At 34.4% G+C, this 14,113-nt stretch overlaps 1 protein-coding gene across 3 annotated transcripts in view; it reads right to left on the bottom strand.

Annotated features, from left to right (window-relative positions):
• Window positions 1–7,195: 7,195 nt before the first annotated feature.
• ARHGAP5 (Rho GTPase activating protein 5) overlaps window positions 7,196–14,113 on the bottom strand; it is a 79,287-nt gene continuing 72,369 nt past the window's right edge. For all 3 annotated transcript variants that reach the window (XM_024982060.2, XM_024982064.2, XM_024982061.2), the window contains exon 7: window positions 7,196–10,779. In XM_024982060.2, coding sequence (XP_024837828.1) covers window positions 10,452–10,779 — 328 coding nt within the window. In that variant the 3' untranslated portion in view covers window positions 7,196–10,451. The remainder of the gene's footprint in view (window positions 10,780–14,113) is intronic.

Below are 14,113 nucleotides of genomic sequence, written 5' to 3'. Positions count from 1 at the left end.
TTAGTTAAAATATTTCTATTTTTCACTCATGAACTTTTATATGTTTACTATCCAAACATTTCAGGATTTTACCTTGTTAATGATTTTTATCTTAATTCTAATATAACTAGAGAACAAACTTTGTGACTTAAATCCTTTGAAATGTGAGATTTCCTTTCTGGTTCAGCATATGTTCAATTTTATAAGTTTCATGTAAATATCTAGAGTTATTGGGTACAGTGACTAATATAGGTCCATTATGCCATGTTTGCTTGCCATGTTCAAATTTTTGATACCTTTATGGATATTTGCTTCAGTAATGAAGAGGTGCTAATGTACTTGGAATTGTAAACCTTTCTCTTTGTTATTTCTAACTTTTTTGCTTTATTTAATACTATGCTATTAGGTTCCTACAAATTTAGAATTGCTATCTCATCTTGAGTAAAGTTTTTATCATTATTAAGTATAATCTCTCTAGTAATGTTTTTTGCCTTATACTGCCTGATAACAGTACGACAATACCAGCTATTAGTATTTGTGTATTTTTATAAAATGTTTTTACTTTTTGATAGTCATACATATTCCTTATTCCATAAATGCAAATTAGTCAAGATTTTTAAAAGTTGAGCCAACTCTATTTCTTCCTCTTAATATTTGGCTAAATGCTGAAAAGATTTTTTTCATTTATATTCATGAGATTGCCCCATAATTATGTCCTTGTTGAATTTAATTATCAAGATTCTATTGACCTCATCAAATGTTACTCTTTTTCAGTTCTGCTAAAGACTTTATGTAAGATGTGTGTTATTTACTTGGTAAACTTAATCAGAAAACCATGTAGGTCTACGTACACTATGTACTTTTAAGTTACAAATTCATTTTAATAGTTATCAGTGGTTTATAATACCAACTTTTTCTTCTTATTTCTGATCCTTAAGACTTTTGGTGGGACCCTTATAAATGTTTATGATTTTGTCATTTTTAAAATCTGGTCTGATTCTCATATATTTAGAACAACTTTTAAAATTCAATGTACTTATTAATATATTGGGGTCTAAGAAGTGATGGAATTCCAGCTGAGCTATTTCAAATCCTAAATGATGCTGCTGTGAAAGTGTTGCACTCAAAATGTCAGCAAATTTGGAAAACTCAGCAGTGGCCACAGGACTGGAAAAGGTCAGTTTTCATTCCAATCCCAAAGAAAGGCAATGCCAAAGAATGTTCAAACTAATGCACAACTGCACTCATCTCATGTTAGCAAAGCAATGCTCAAAATTCTCCAAGCTAGGTTTCAACAGTACATGAACCAAAACTTCCAGATGTTCAAGTTGGGGTTAGAAAAGGCAAAGGAACCAGAGATCAAATTGCCAACATCTGCTGGATCATTGAAAAAGCAAGAGAATTCCAGAAAAACAGCTATGTCTGCTTCATTGACTATGCTAAAGCCTTTGACTGTGTGGATCACAACAAACTGTGGAAAATTCTTCAAGAGATGGGAATACCAGACCATCTGACCTGCCTCCTGAGAAATCTGTATGCAGGTCAAGAAGCAACAGTTAGAACTGGACAGGGAACAACAGACTGGTTCCAAATCGGGAAAGGAGTACATCAAGGCTGTATACTGTCATCCTGCTTATTTAACTTCTATGTAGAGTACACAATGCAAAATGCAGTGCTGGAAGAAGCACAAGCTAGAATCAAGATTGCTGGGAGAAATATCAACCACCTCAGATATGCAGATACCACCACCCTATGGCAAAAAGCAAAGAACTAGAGAGTCTCTTGATCAAAGTGAAAAAGAGTGAAAAGGCTGGCTTAAAACTCAACATTCAGAAAACTAAGATCATGGCATCTGATTCCGTCACTTCATGGCAGATAGATGGGGAAACAATGCAAACAGTGAGACTATTTTTGGGGGCTCCAAAATCACTGCAGATGGTGACTGCAGCCATGAAATTAAATGATGCTTGCTCCTTGGAAGAAAAGCTATGACCAACCTAGATAGTAATGCGATGGACATGAGTTTGAGTAAGATCAGGGAGTTGTTGATGGACAGGGAAGCCTGGTGGGCTGCAGTCCATGGCATAGCAAAGAGTTGGACATGAGTAAGCGACTGAACTGATGTAAATTACTGTCCTTTTCCCCAAAATCCTTGCCCTTCTCTGATTGAACCCTTTATTCACAAAATGGGAGAGAAGGAATTGTAAACACTTTTAATTTTCTAGGAAATAGCATTAACTCTCCTAACATGCCCAGATCTCTATTACAAAGCTTAGCTTTGACTAGCTTAATACAATGTATGATTGTAAAACTGCTCAGTTACTATCAAGCTTACATGATATAAAGTTATGAGTTTAAATTTGAATGCCAAGGTTTTTCCTATATAATCAACTCCTACCATATAAAATTTTTCCTTTGGGAACTCCCATTTTGTCCTCACTACATGGAGTATAAAGGCACATGACAGGGAATAAATCTCTTACTCTCGCACCTCAAGACCGTGTAGTTGTATAGCTTTTGGATAGTTTGATTCTTAAAAAGCTCTGATGAAGTGATTTTGATATATGGAAACCACTGCTATAAATAGAAAAATACTTGAAAGCCAGCACATTCTTAAAACTTGAGAAAGGTTAGTTTCACCTGAAGGAACTTGTTTGAATTTAACCAATCTATTAGGATTTGTCATTATAACCCTCACATAGCACTTATATAAAACAACCAAAAAGATTTCAGAAGATCTACAGTTTGAAGAGATCACCCATTAAATGATGGTCACACACTTAATCCATTACGGACCTTTTATTTTTGGTTAGCACTTTGAAGATATTAATCACTTCACTAACCTATATGAAAACATATTAGAACACTGTATGGTCATGATTACAGATTAAACTACCCTCAAAAAATACTAAGAACAGAAATAAAGCTGTGAAAGCAATTCACTTGTGCTGTATAAAATTCTATCACCATCCCTAACTTCTAGATGCAATGTTTTATTAATCTACTGTGATCTTTCAAAAAAAACTATTCCAGAGAGTTCTCATTTACTTCTTCTTTACAACTAAAAAAGAGATTATTCAGTTTTGGGGGAAAAAAGTGGTATGAATTGAAGGCAACTGTCATTATCCTTTGTAAAATTTTACTCTGACCTACATTATTCTGAGTTACTCTATCATACATTATTCCACATGAATAAAACTTGGAAGATTAATTTTACTAACCATCTAAGGCAAGGATCAGTCTAAGCTCTGTCGACCAAATCCAGTCTGCTGTCTCTTTATAAACATAGTTTTATCAGAATGCAGTCACATTCATTTAATTCTGTATTGTTCTGGTTATTTTTGCGCCATAGCAGAGTTGAATGGTGCCACAGATTGTACGACTTACAAAGTCTAAAGACATCTGTTGCCTGTCCTTTAACCAAGTTTGCTCACCCTGATCTATACCATAAAGTGGATTAAAAAATTTTTTTAATTACTTATTGGCTGTGCTGCGTCTTTGCTGGTGTGTGCAGGTGTTCTCTAGTTGCAGCAAATGGGGGTTACTCCCTAGTTGTGGTGTGGGCTTCTCATTCTGGTGGCTTCTTTTGTTGCAGATCATGGGCATGGGCTCTAGAAGTGTGGGCTCGGTAGTTGCAGTTCCCAGGCTCTACAGCACAGGTTCAACATAGCCCCTGTGTTGCAGGGGCTCAGTTGCTCCATGGCATGTGGGATCTTCCTGGACCAGGGATTAAACCTGTGTCTCTTGCATTGGCAGGCAGATTCTTTACCACTGAGCTACCCGGGAACCCCTTCAATGGATTTTAATGTACCTTACAACAGTTATTTTGTAAAGAAGAATTGGATGAAACAGTTTGTATTTTTTTAAAAAGTACATTGCTAATAATGGTTTCTCTATATAAACTAAAACTGTACTTTTAAGTGCCAACAAAGATGAAAAGTTTGGAAGTAAAATTTCAAGAAATCTCAAGAGTATCCATGTTCTCTCACATAGCTAGTTTTAAAAAACCATTTTCACCTACACATTTGAAATAATTCACTTTATACAAATAATTAACCATAGTAGGGACAGAGAACACTGCTTCTATTTATCATTTAAGTTATTAAATATAAGCTGGCTTCATTAAACACCTACAAAGATATTTATATGGATAAAATAAAATACCAAGAATCTAGAGATGAGAAATTAAGAGTTTGAAATTTAAAACTGTTAAGATCCTCCGCCACGCGGGCCTCACGCCGCGTCTGCTTTAAGAGTCGCCGTGACACGTGTGTGAGGCGCCAAAAAAAAAAAAAAAACAACTGTTAAGATCATTTAAAAACTGGCTCAGTTCAGTCGCTCAGTCATGTCTGACTCTTTGCAACCCCATGAACTACAGCACACCAGGCATCCCTGTCCATCACCAACTCCCGGAGCCTACCCAAACTCATGTTCATTGAGTCGGTGATGCTATCCAACTATCTCATCCTCTGTCGTCCCCTTCTCCTGCCCTCAAATCTTTCCCAGCATCAGGGTCTTTAAAAATGAGTCAGCTCTTCACATCAGGTGGCCAAAGGATTGGAGTTTCAACTTCAATATCAGTCCTTTCAATGAACACCCAGGACTGTTCTCCCACAGAATGGACGGGTTGGATCTCCTTGCAGTCCAAGGGATTCTCAAGAGTCTTCTCCAACACCACAGTTCAAAAGCATCAATTCTTCGGTGCTCAGCTTTCTTCACAGTCCAACTCTCACATCCATACATGACCACAGGAAAAACCATAGCCTTGACTAGATGGACCTTTGTTGGCAAAGTAATGTCTCTGCTTTTGAATATGCTATCTAGGTTGGTCATAACTTTCCTTCCAAGGAGTAAGCATCTTTTAATTTCATGGCTGCAATCACCATCAGCAGTGACTTTGGAGCTCCACAAAATAAAATCAACCACTGTTTCCCCATCTATTTGCCATGAAGTGATGGGACCGGATGCCATGATCTTAGTGTTTTGAATGTTGAGCTTTAAGCCAACTTTTTCACTCTCCACTTTCACTTTCAAGAGACTCTTTAGTTCTTCACTATCTGCCATAAGGGTGGTGTCGTCTGCATATCTGAGGTTATTGATATTTCTCCTGGCAATCCTGATTCCAGCCTGTGCTTCTTCCAGCCCAGCACTTCTCATGATGTACTCTGCATATAAGTTAAGTAAGCAGGGTGACAATATACAGCCCTGACATACTCCTTATCTTATTTGGAACCAGTTTGCTGTTCCATGTCCAGTTCTAACGGTTGCTTCCTGACCTGCATACAGGTTTCTCAAGAGGCAGGTCAGGTGGTCTGGTATGCCCATCTCTTTCAGAATTTTCCACAGTTTACTGTGATCCACACAGTCAAAGGCTCTGGCAGTCAATAAAGCAGACATAGATGTTTTTCTGGAACTCTCTTGCTTTTTCAATGATCTAGCGGATGTTGGCAATTTGATCTCTGGTAACTCTGCCTTTTCTAAAACCAGCTTGAACATCTGGAAGTTCACAGTTCACGTATTAAAAACTGGTAGGGACTTAAACATATTAAATAGGACAGACTACTTAGTTCAAGGTCATAAAAAATGATCTGGTGCTCAGTCATGTTCGACTCTTTGCCGACGTCATGGACTGTATAGCCTGCCAGACTCCTCTGTCCATGAGATTATCCTAGCAAGAATATTGGAGTGGATTATCATTTTCTCCTTCAGGGGATTTTCCCCATCGAGGGATCAAACACATGTCTCCTGGGGCTCCTGCATTGGAAGGTAGATTCTCTACTGCTAAGCCACCTGGGAAGCTCTGGTGAGTACTGATACATAACTAATTTGGATGAATTACTAAGCAATTAGAAAATATGTCAACTCTTAATCCAACATCACATATACTGGGATTAAGATTTAATATAAAATAGAAAGAAATTTGAATAAATACATTTTAATACCAGGGGAAAGTATCAGACAAGCTATCGGAACAAGAACCATTATTAAACAGTTCAAAATAAATTTTATAAGGCAAATAAAGCTGAACAGAAAATCTATACTGTGAGAATAAACAAGTATCAGGTTGTTCCTAAACTATAAATTCCCTGGCATCTACTTACAGCAGAAGTCCATTCTACTCAAGGTTTTGGCACTCTTCCAACGATGAGTAAAAGTAACTAAACCAGAACTGCCAACACTGCATTAATTCCAAGATTTAAAATTTAATACATCAAGCTAAGATCCTGAAAGATTTCTATAAAAGATTAATATCGAACACTTTAAGATTTAAACAACATGAGAACTGTGGATCTTTCCCACCCAGCCCTGCACCAGAGATAAAACCTTACCAATTCCTCGATCCCAACAGCACAGAGATAAAACTAACACTGTAAGGGGGAAAAAATGGAATCATGCTCATAGGAATGATGATGAGATCAGCTAAGTAGTGAATATCCCCAAAGTTCATTAGTCAGTAGACTTTAACTACCTTAAGAGATCATGGTACTTGGATCACTTCTAATGACTGGACATTGGACATCAGACATTATTAATGCTTGAAGAGTCTTCTCAACTGCACGCAGACCCTACCATAAGAAGTCAATGTTGAAGAGTAGTTCCTTCCCTTATTCAATCTTAGAAAACTTTATTTTCAGACATTTGATAAACTGAAAAGGCTTCTGAGAACTTACAGAGTTCAGACACAATAAAAGACTTAAAATGTGATATAAAGTTTTGAAGTAAATCAGAAATTGTTCAGCCTAAGAATTAAGGTAGTTAAAAGGATTAAACTTAAGATAAAACATATACAGTCATCATTCAGGTCACTGACCTCACCAGATCCATAGAATCTGGTAATATAGTCCCATAAACTTTGACTGTAATATTCATGAACCATGAAGAAAACAAAAATATTATATTCTTCAGTGTCAGCACCTCTGTTATAAACTAGAATAGGCTTCCAATATTTCCAGTACCTCAAAATAATGTCTAGCCACAGCTAAGAAACCTGTGCAACCTTGTTTTTCCAAACATTTTAAAATTATCATGCGTAGGTATACATACAGAACAGATTTTGGATCTCCTCTCATGGTACAGTAAAAGCTCAATAACACACTTCTCAAAATAAATTATGTCACCATACTGACATAATTTAAAAAATATTTTCCTATTTTATGAAAAAAAAAAAAAAGTTGATTTTTACCAATGAAATGGTAAAATTAGAGGCAACTATAACTTAAAATCACATAGCTTCTTAATGTTTTATTCATAGCATTCTTTACACAGAAGCTTCACTGATATTAAATTTACTGCAGCATCCTGTTGGTGAAGCACAAAAAATTACATTATAAACAAAGAAACAAAGCACTTTGACTTTTTAAAATTATATATATATTTATATCCAATTGACAAATAGCATCACAATTATTACCGTATAAAAAACTAAAAATCACCATGTAAGCTAAGGCCTAAGTTCTTAATCCAACTGTTCCCTTCTGTTACTATCTAAGAGATATAAGAAATTAAATTCCAGTACCTCAAAAAAAAAAAAAAAGGGTCTATATTATTTACATACAGTATGGAAAATAAAAGCTGCTTTTTGGCTAAGTTAGATTGCTGGTACCTACATTATTTACATTGTAAGTATTAGAGGGAGAAAGCACTACTAACAAATACCATTTCAAATGAAAATATATTTTGCCTGGAATTTTGTTCTAAAATTAACTGTATATCCTAAATAAGTGTCTGTTGAAGACAATTTGATTTCCCATAAATCTACTGAAAATTTAGACAGTTCCACTATGCTTCTTTATATTGCTAATCTAGATAGTGTTAAGTACAATATTGAAATAAGCACTGAAGCTTAAATGAAACGATGGCAACATGTGTGTAGATGGAATTTTATTTAAAACTGTAAAATATAATGCCTTAATATTTACCCATAATTATGAGACTATCTAATATTCTTTTCATCCTTTAAGAAGTTTCATATATGACAGGTCCCTAAAACAGTGAAACCTTCCAGTAACTTACCAGAAAAAAGTTTCATTATATTATTTTGCTTGTAGAATTACTTATCTAACATTAAAAAACATATCTAAACCCTTGGCAAAAACAAACACAATCAATTCAGTGTAACAGACTGAGCTTTAAACTGTATTTTAATTATCAATTAACTGTAACCTATTGGTTAACTGAACCAAAAGCAGAATTTTAAATGATCCGCTATGAAACTTTTCAAATCAATTATAGAATGCATAGAAAAGTGGAGATAAATTTTGGGGAAGGTGTAAGGTAGTAAATGTGGAAAATGGTAAATGCTAGTTTTAATAACAAAAGTTGCACTAAATGTACATGAAAGTTAAATTAACACAGTATAAAAGAGAATAGCTTAAATAAACTGGGATTCACATATTACAATAGCAAAGTTATGACCGAATGAACTGAAGACATGAACAGTTCTGAAAATTCTCTTTTCAGCCTACTTCCAAAAGAAATAGTCAGGCTTTTTTCCTGTACATAGTTTTGAGCTTTGTCTATACCATATATAGTAGAAAAATAAATTCTTTAGCAACCTAGAAACAGTTTATAAAACTCTTACAGTTTAATTTTCTTTGCCAGACATGCTGATGTTAAACTGACAGCTATAAATTAAAGCTATATAGACAATAGGTATAAGTAATATAGAACAAGAATACTACATTTACCAGATTTTTCTTTTTAAAAATTACTGTACTTTCTTAATTCCTGTGTGCTTTGCAATAGGAATAATAGGGACTTTGTTTTCTTAGAAAAGATAATAACATGTAAGAGTATAACACAAATAAGATAATTTATAATATACATGTACTTCCACAGCAGCCTGGTTCATGTCAACATCTTGATTCTGAAGTCAAAATTAGAAGTACAATACCTAGGACATAACAGTTGGGAAAGACAGTATTTATTTTAGGAAAAAATGGAGCAAATCAAACTCTTAGGAGCCTCAAATCTCAAAACCATCTATTTACTATAGTATACATTAGACAACCTTAAAATTGCAGTATGAAGATTACAACATGGACTGAAGAAATTTTTCTTTACTACACAAAATATAACCTAGCAACAAAAATCCACATTTTTTTTTTCCTTTCTGGGGAAAAAAAAGGGGCATGGTTTGATAATGAACAAATTTTGAATAAATCCTATCAAAATTTACCTATGCCATTTAATTCTGAAAATTTTATCCGTAATTTAGTGTTCTGGTTGTAACTTTGCTAACAAAATGTTTAACCTCCAAAGCAGCAGTCATTTACAGCAAATCTGGTACCAACATCAAAGGAAAATAATTGTTTTACAAAACGGTGCAAAAGCCACTTTGGATTTTAGTACAACATATCACAGAAAGAATATGAATACAAGTTTGCAACTTTATATATACATACTCCAAAGAGGCTGTCAGTACCCAAAGTATTTTTATTGCTATATTAGCAATGGATTTTTGGATATGTTTTTTTAAGGGCCACATAAAAATAGATTCAAGGGACAGATTAAATTGAAGTCCTAGATTAAAATGTTTGGTTTAAAGACTTTTCTACAACAAATTTCATGTTTATGTATGAAAAGTTATATAACCTTATATGAAAATGTCATGAAGTATTTTCTACACTATACTAAATGTATTTCCCAAGAGGGAAAAAATTAAAATATCTAAAATATATTAGATTAAGATTACAAGACCATAATAGATCTTTTGAACATGCATCTGTTTACAGAATTAACAGTATACAAGATGTTGGTTTCATTATGGACTATAAAGAAATGAGTTGGTGACAACTATCCTTTGCACAACATTATCAACTCACTTTAGCCACAAGCATGTCCTTGGTATGTGTGTACAAGAAATATTTTCATTTACCCCCATCAAATCATCCACAGGTTTACTTAGAAGATGAAGGTGCAGAAATATGTTAAATGTATTTTTCTTTCCTTCAAACAACATCCCAAGCATGGCATAAGTAGCCTGAAATAATAAAATACTTAACTGGGCTTTTTAGTTATCTACACAACCTACTAAAAGTAAATTAAGTTGCTCAAATCAACACATCAAATAACAAAACCAGCCATAAAGCAGGCTGGAAAGCATTAAATGTTTCATATACGTGAGTTTTTAAATCATTTAATTTCTATAGAAAAATTTTATTCACAATATAATGTGACAGAAAATGCCACAGGAATGATATACTGATTGCAATAAGGTTGCATGCAACAGCAGCTTTGTATTTTATAGCTATTTTTGTTTATAAAAATTAAACCTCTCAGTCATGCTTATCACATGGTCTTAGTTTTGTAATGTAAATGAGTAAGGAATACCATACAGTTCAAAGAGGAAATGTCTCATCATTTTGAATGTGAATTATCTGTAAGAAACATGAAGTATACTACTGAACCCTGAAACATGCATGTCTAGATTTTCTTTTGTCCAATTTCAGGCTGTCTGCAATCCTTCTTACTTATATAATACCAAGAGGATCCGTCTGTAACTGTGGTTGTATCAGCTGAGGTTGCAATGGTGGTGGTAACTGAAGTGGTACCATTGGTTCTACCAACTGTCCTGGGTTTGAAGGTGGCGCTGGAGCCACAGTGTTTGCAGTTTCCACAATTTCTCCATTGTAAAAGAAAAACTGACACTGTTGAATGAATGTTTCAACAACGGATTGATGGATCTTGGTGGTAGACAGAAATTCTCGATTTTCAAAATCAGGTCTCATCAAAGTTGGCCAAAAACAGATGGATAAGTTGTCTGCTGTCATTAAGTTGACTTTATTATGTTGACTGACCCTGAAATTATGATATAAAAGAACAATTAGAAACCAGTCAAAACTCATTACAATTAAAGAATTCATGAGTTGGAAATTGTTTCAGATGATTTGGCTTTACTTTTTCTTTTTTTAAATCTTAACTTCAAATTTGAAACATTTTCTTCTTGTGCATTCCATGTTCAACTACATTCTAATAACAGAAGACAGCAGTAAAATCCATTCCTTATGAGAATCAAAGATGGTTTTTACTTCCAGAAAAATTATTCTACTTCCAACCAGGAGACTTTTTAACTTTCAAAAAAAATTAAGTTTCTAGTATTCTAAAAAAACAATCTTTTTAATCATCAACTACCTTGCACATCATCACAAATTTCAATGACAACAGTTCACAGAAGCACATTCTACCTTAAAACTCTTATGATTTAACAATAAATAATTTACAAATGACCATATATTACTAATTTGCACTTAGTCTTTTAAATGTGTGAGCAAGCATTACTACCACCGTACATAAAAATCAAGAAGAATCAAATCTTGAATTTTAACTCAAAATTATTAAATGGGGAGGAAGTTTCAGATATTTTATCCAACCCTCTCATTTCACACATAAAGAAATAGCTCAATGCGCAAAGTAGCAGGAAAATTTTATACTTAACTGTGCATATCAAAAAGTTTAGAACTTAAACCAAAGGACCCACATCCCCGAACATAGGAATTGTTCATCCGAGGTAAAATAAATGCCCTAAAAACATGTGTTCTGTGGTAAAAAAAAAAAAGGCATTATCTTTTGTTAAGAGACTAAATTAGAATAATCAGAATAAAATCAACCTTCTCTTAAAATACAGTGTATAGTGGGGCCCAGTCAGGTATGTCTATGTGGTAGTCAAATAAAAATTCTGAAAATGCCTATAAATCTGAAAGACATGAACCTGGGCAAGTCTAATTGTTGAGTCAAAACAAACAAAAGGGAGGTAATGTTTGAGTTGAGTAAAGGGTAATGGGTGTTAGTAAAATACTAGGAAGAGTAGTTCAGTCACAACAGTGGTTCTCAAATACTAGAAAGCAAAAGTAATAAAACAGCATGGTATTGGCATAAGAACAGACACATGGATCAATGCAACAGAATAGAGGGCCCAAAAATGAACCCACACATTTATGGACAATTAATTTTCAACAAAGGAGAATACACGATGGAGAAAAGACAGTGTCTTCAGCAAGTAGGAGAGCTGGACGGCCACATGTAAATCAGTGAGGTTAGAACACTTTCTCACATTGATATACAAAAAAAAAAAAAAAAAAGAAGTCAAAACGGCATTGGACTTAAATGTAAGACATGACACCATAAAACTCCTAGACGAGAACATTCGCAAAACACTCTCTGACATTGTCGTTTAGTCGCTAAGTTCTATCTGACTTCTTTGTGACCCCATGGACTGTAGCCCACCAGGCCCCTCTGCCCATGAGATTTCCCAGGCAAGAATACTGGTGTGGGTTGCCATTTCCTTTTCCAGGGGATCTTCCTGACCCAGGGTTCAAACCTGTGTCTTTTGCATTGGCAGGCAGATTCTTTACCAATGAGCCACCTGGGAAGCCATATTCTCTGACATAAATCACAGCAACACTTTCTCAGGTCAGCTGCCCAAGATAATAAAAATGAAAGCAAAAATAAATGGGATCTAATGAAGCTTACAAGCTTTTGCATAGCAAAGGAAACTATAAACAAAATGAAAAGACAACCTATGGAATGGGAGAAAATATTTGCAAACAGTGTGATTGACAAGGAGTTAATTTCAAATACACAAATAGTTCATACAACTCAGTAGCAAAAAAAAAAAAAAAAACACAAACCCAATCAAAAATGAGCAGAAAACCTAAATAGACATTTCTCCAATGACATACAGATGACCAACAGGCACATGAAAACATGCTCTACATTACTAATTATTAGAGAAATGCAAATTAAAACTATACTGAGATACCATCACACACTACTCAGAATGGCCATCATCAAAAAGTCTACAAATAATAAATGACGAACAGGGTGTGGCAGAAAGTGAACCCTCCTAAACTGTTGCTGGTGCAACAGTGTAAATTGGTGTAGCTACCATGGAGAACAGTATGGAGGTTTTTTAAAATATTAGAGTTGCCATATGATCCAGCAATCCCACTCCTGGGCATACATCCAGAAAAGATGAAAACTCTAAACTGAAATGATATATCCACCCCAGTGTTCACAGCAGCATTATTTACAAAAGCTAAGGCATGGAAGCAACTTAAGTGTCTATCAAAAGATGAAAGGATAAAAATATGGTAAATATACACACAATGGAATAAAAAAGAATGAAATGATGCTATCTGTAGTTAATGAATGGACCTAGAGACATACTAAGCAAAGTTAAGTCAGAAAGAGAAAAATACCATACAGTATCACTTATATGTAGGATCTAAAAAATAAAATGATACAAATGAACTTATTTGTTCAAAACAGAAACAAGATTCACAGACATAGAAAACCTATGGTTACCAAAAGGGAAAGGGCAGAAGAGGAATAAATGAAGACTTTGGAATTAAAAGATACACATTACTACATATAAAATACAAAAAATGATAGGGCCCTACTGTATAGTACAGGAACTATGTTTGATATTCCACAATAACATATAATGGAAAAGAATCTGAGAAAGCATGTAATTGAATCACTTTGCTGAACATCTGAAACCAACATAACATTGTAAATCAACATTAAAAAAAAACAACCACCACCTCCCAGTGGTTCTCAGTGTCTATCAGAATCTTCTGGAGTGCCTGTTAAAACACAAGTTTGATAATTATGTCTTGAGTTGGGTCTGTTAATTTGCATTCCTAACAAGTGCCCAGGTTTTGCTGATGCTCCTGATTTGAGGACTGAATTTTGAGAAAGACTAAGGCAGTCATGTTAAGATGTGATAAGGAGCCAGGCACAAATTGATACTTTTTGTTAAATGCTATCAGTTTAATACAGTGGCACTGTATTAATAACGTGGTGGAAACGGAAAGGAAATTTAACAGAATAAGTTAGAACTAGGCCACTTAATGTTAATGTTTGGATTTTTTTCTTCAGGATATAAGTGATCTTTACAGAAAGAGTTTTCAAAATGATCACTCTGGCATTGTGATCAAAGGAGAAAGAAAAACTGGCAGAGAGAGCTCAATGAAAAATTAGAGTTCCCTAAATGAGAAATGATGAAATTAAAGCAGTGGCAGAGGAATGAAAAGGAAAAATAATTAGGAGAAAAAACTAATATGACACAGTAACTCACTGAATATCAAAGGTGAAAGAGAATATATTTAAAGAACAACTCTATGGATTAATT

This window comes from Bos taurus, chromosome 21 (assembly GCF_002263795.3).
Source record: "Bos taurus isolate L1 Dominette 01449 registration number 42190680 breed Hereford chromosome 21, ARS-UCD2.0, whole genome shotgun sequence".
Taxonomy (NCBI): Eukaryota; Metazoa; Chordata; class Mammalia; order Artiodactyla; family Bovidae; genus Bos; species Bos taurus.
Note: the sequence above shows the minus strand (reverse complement) of the source record. Positions and strands in the feature narration are given on the sequence as shown.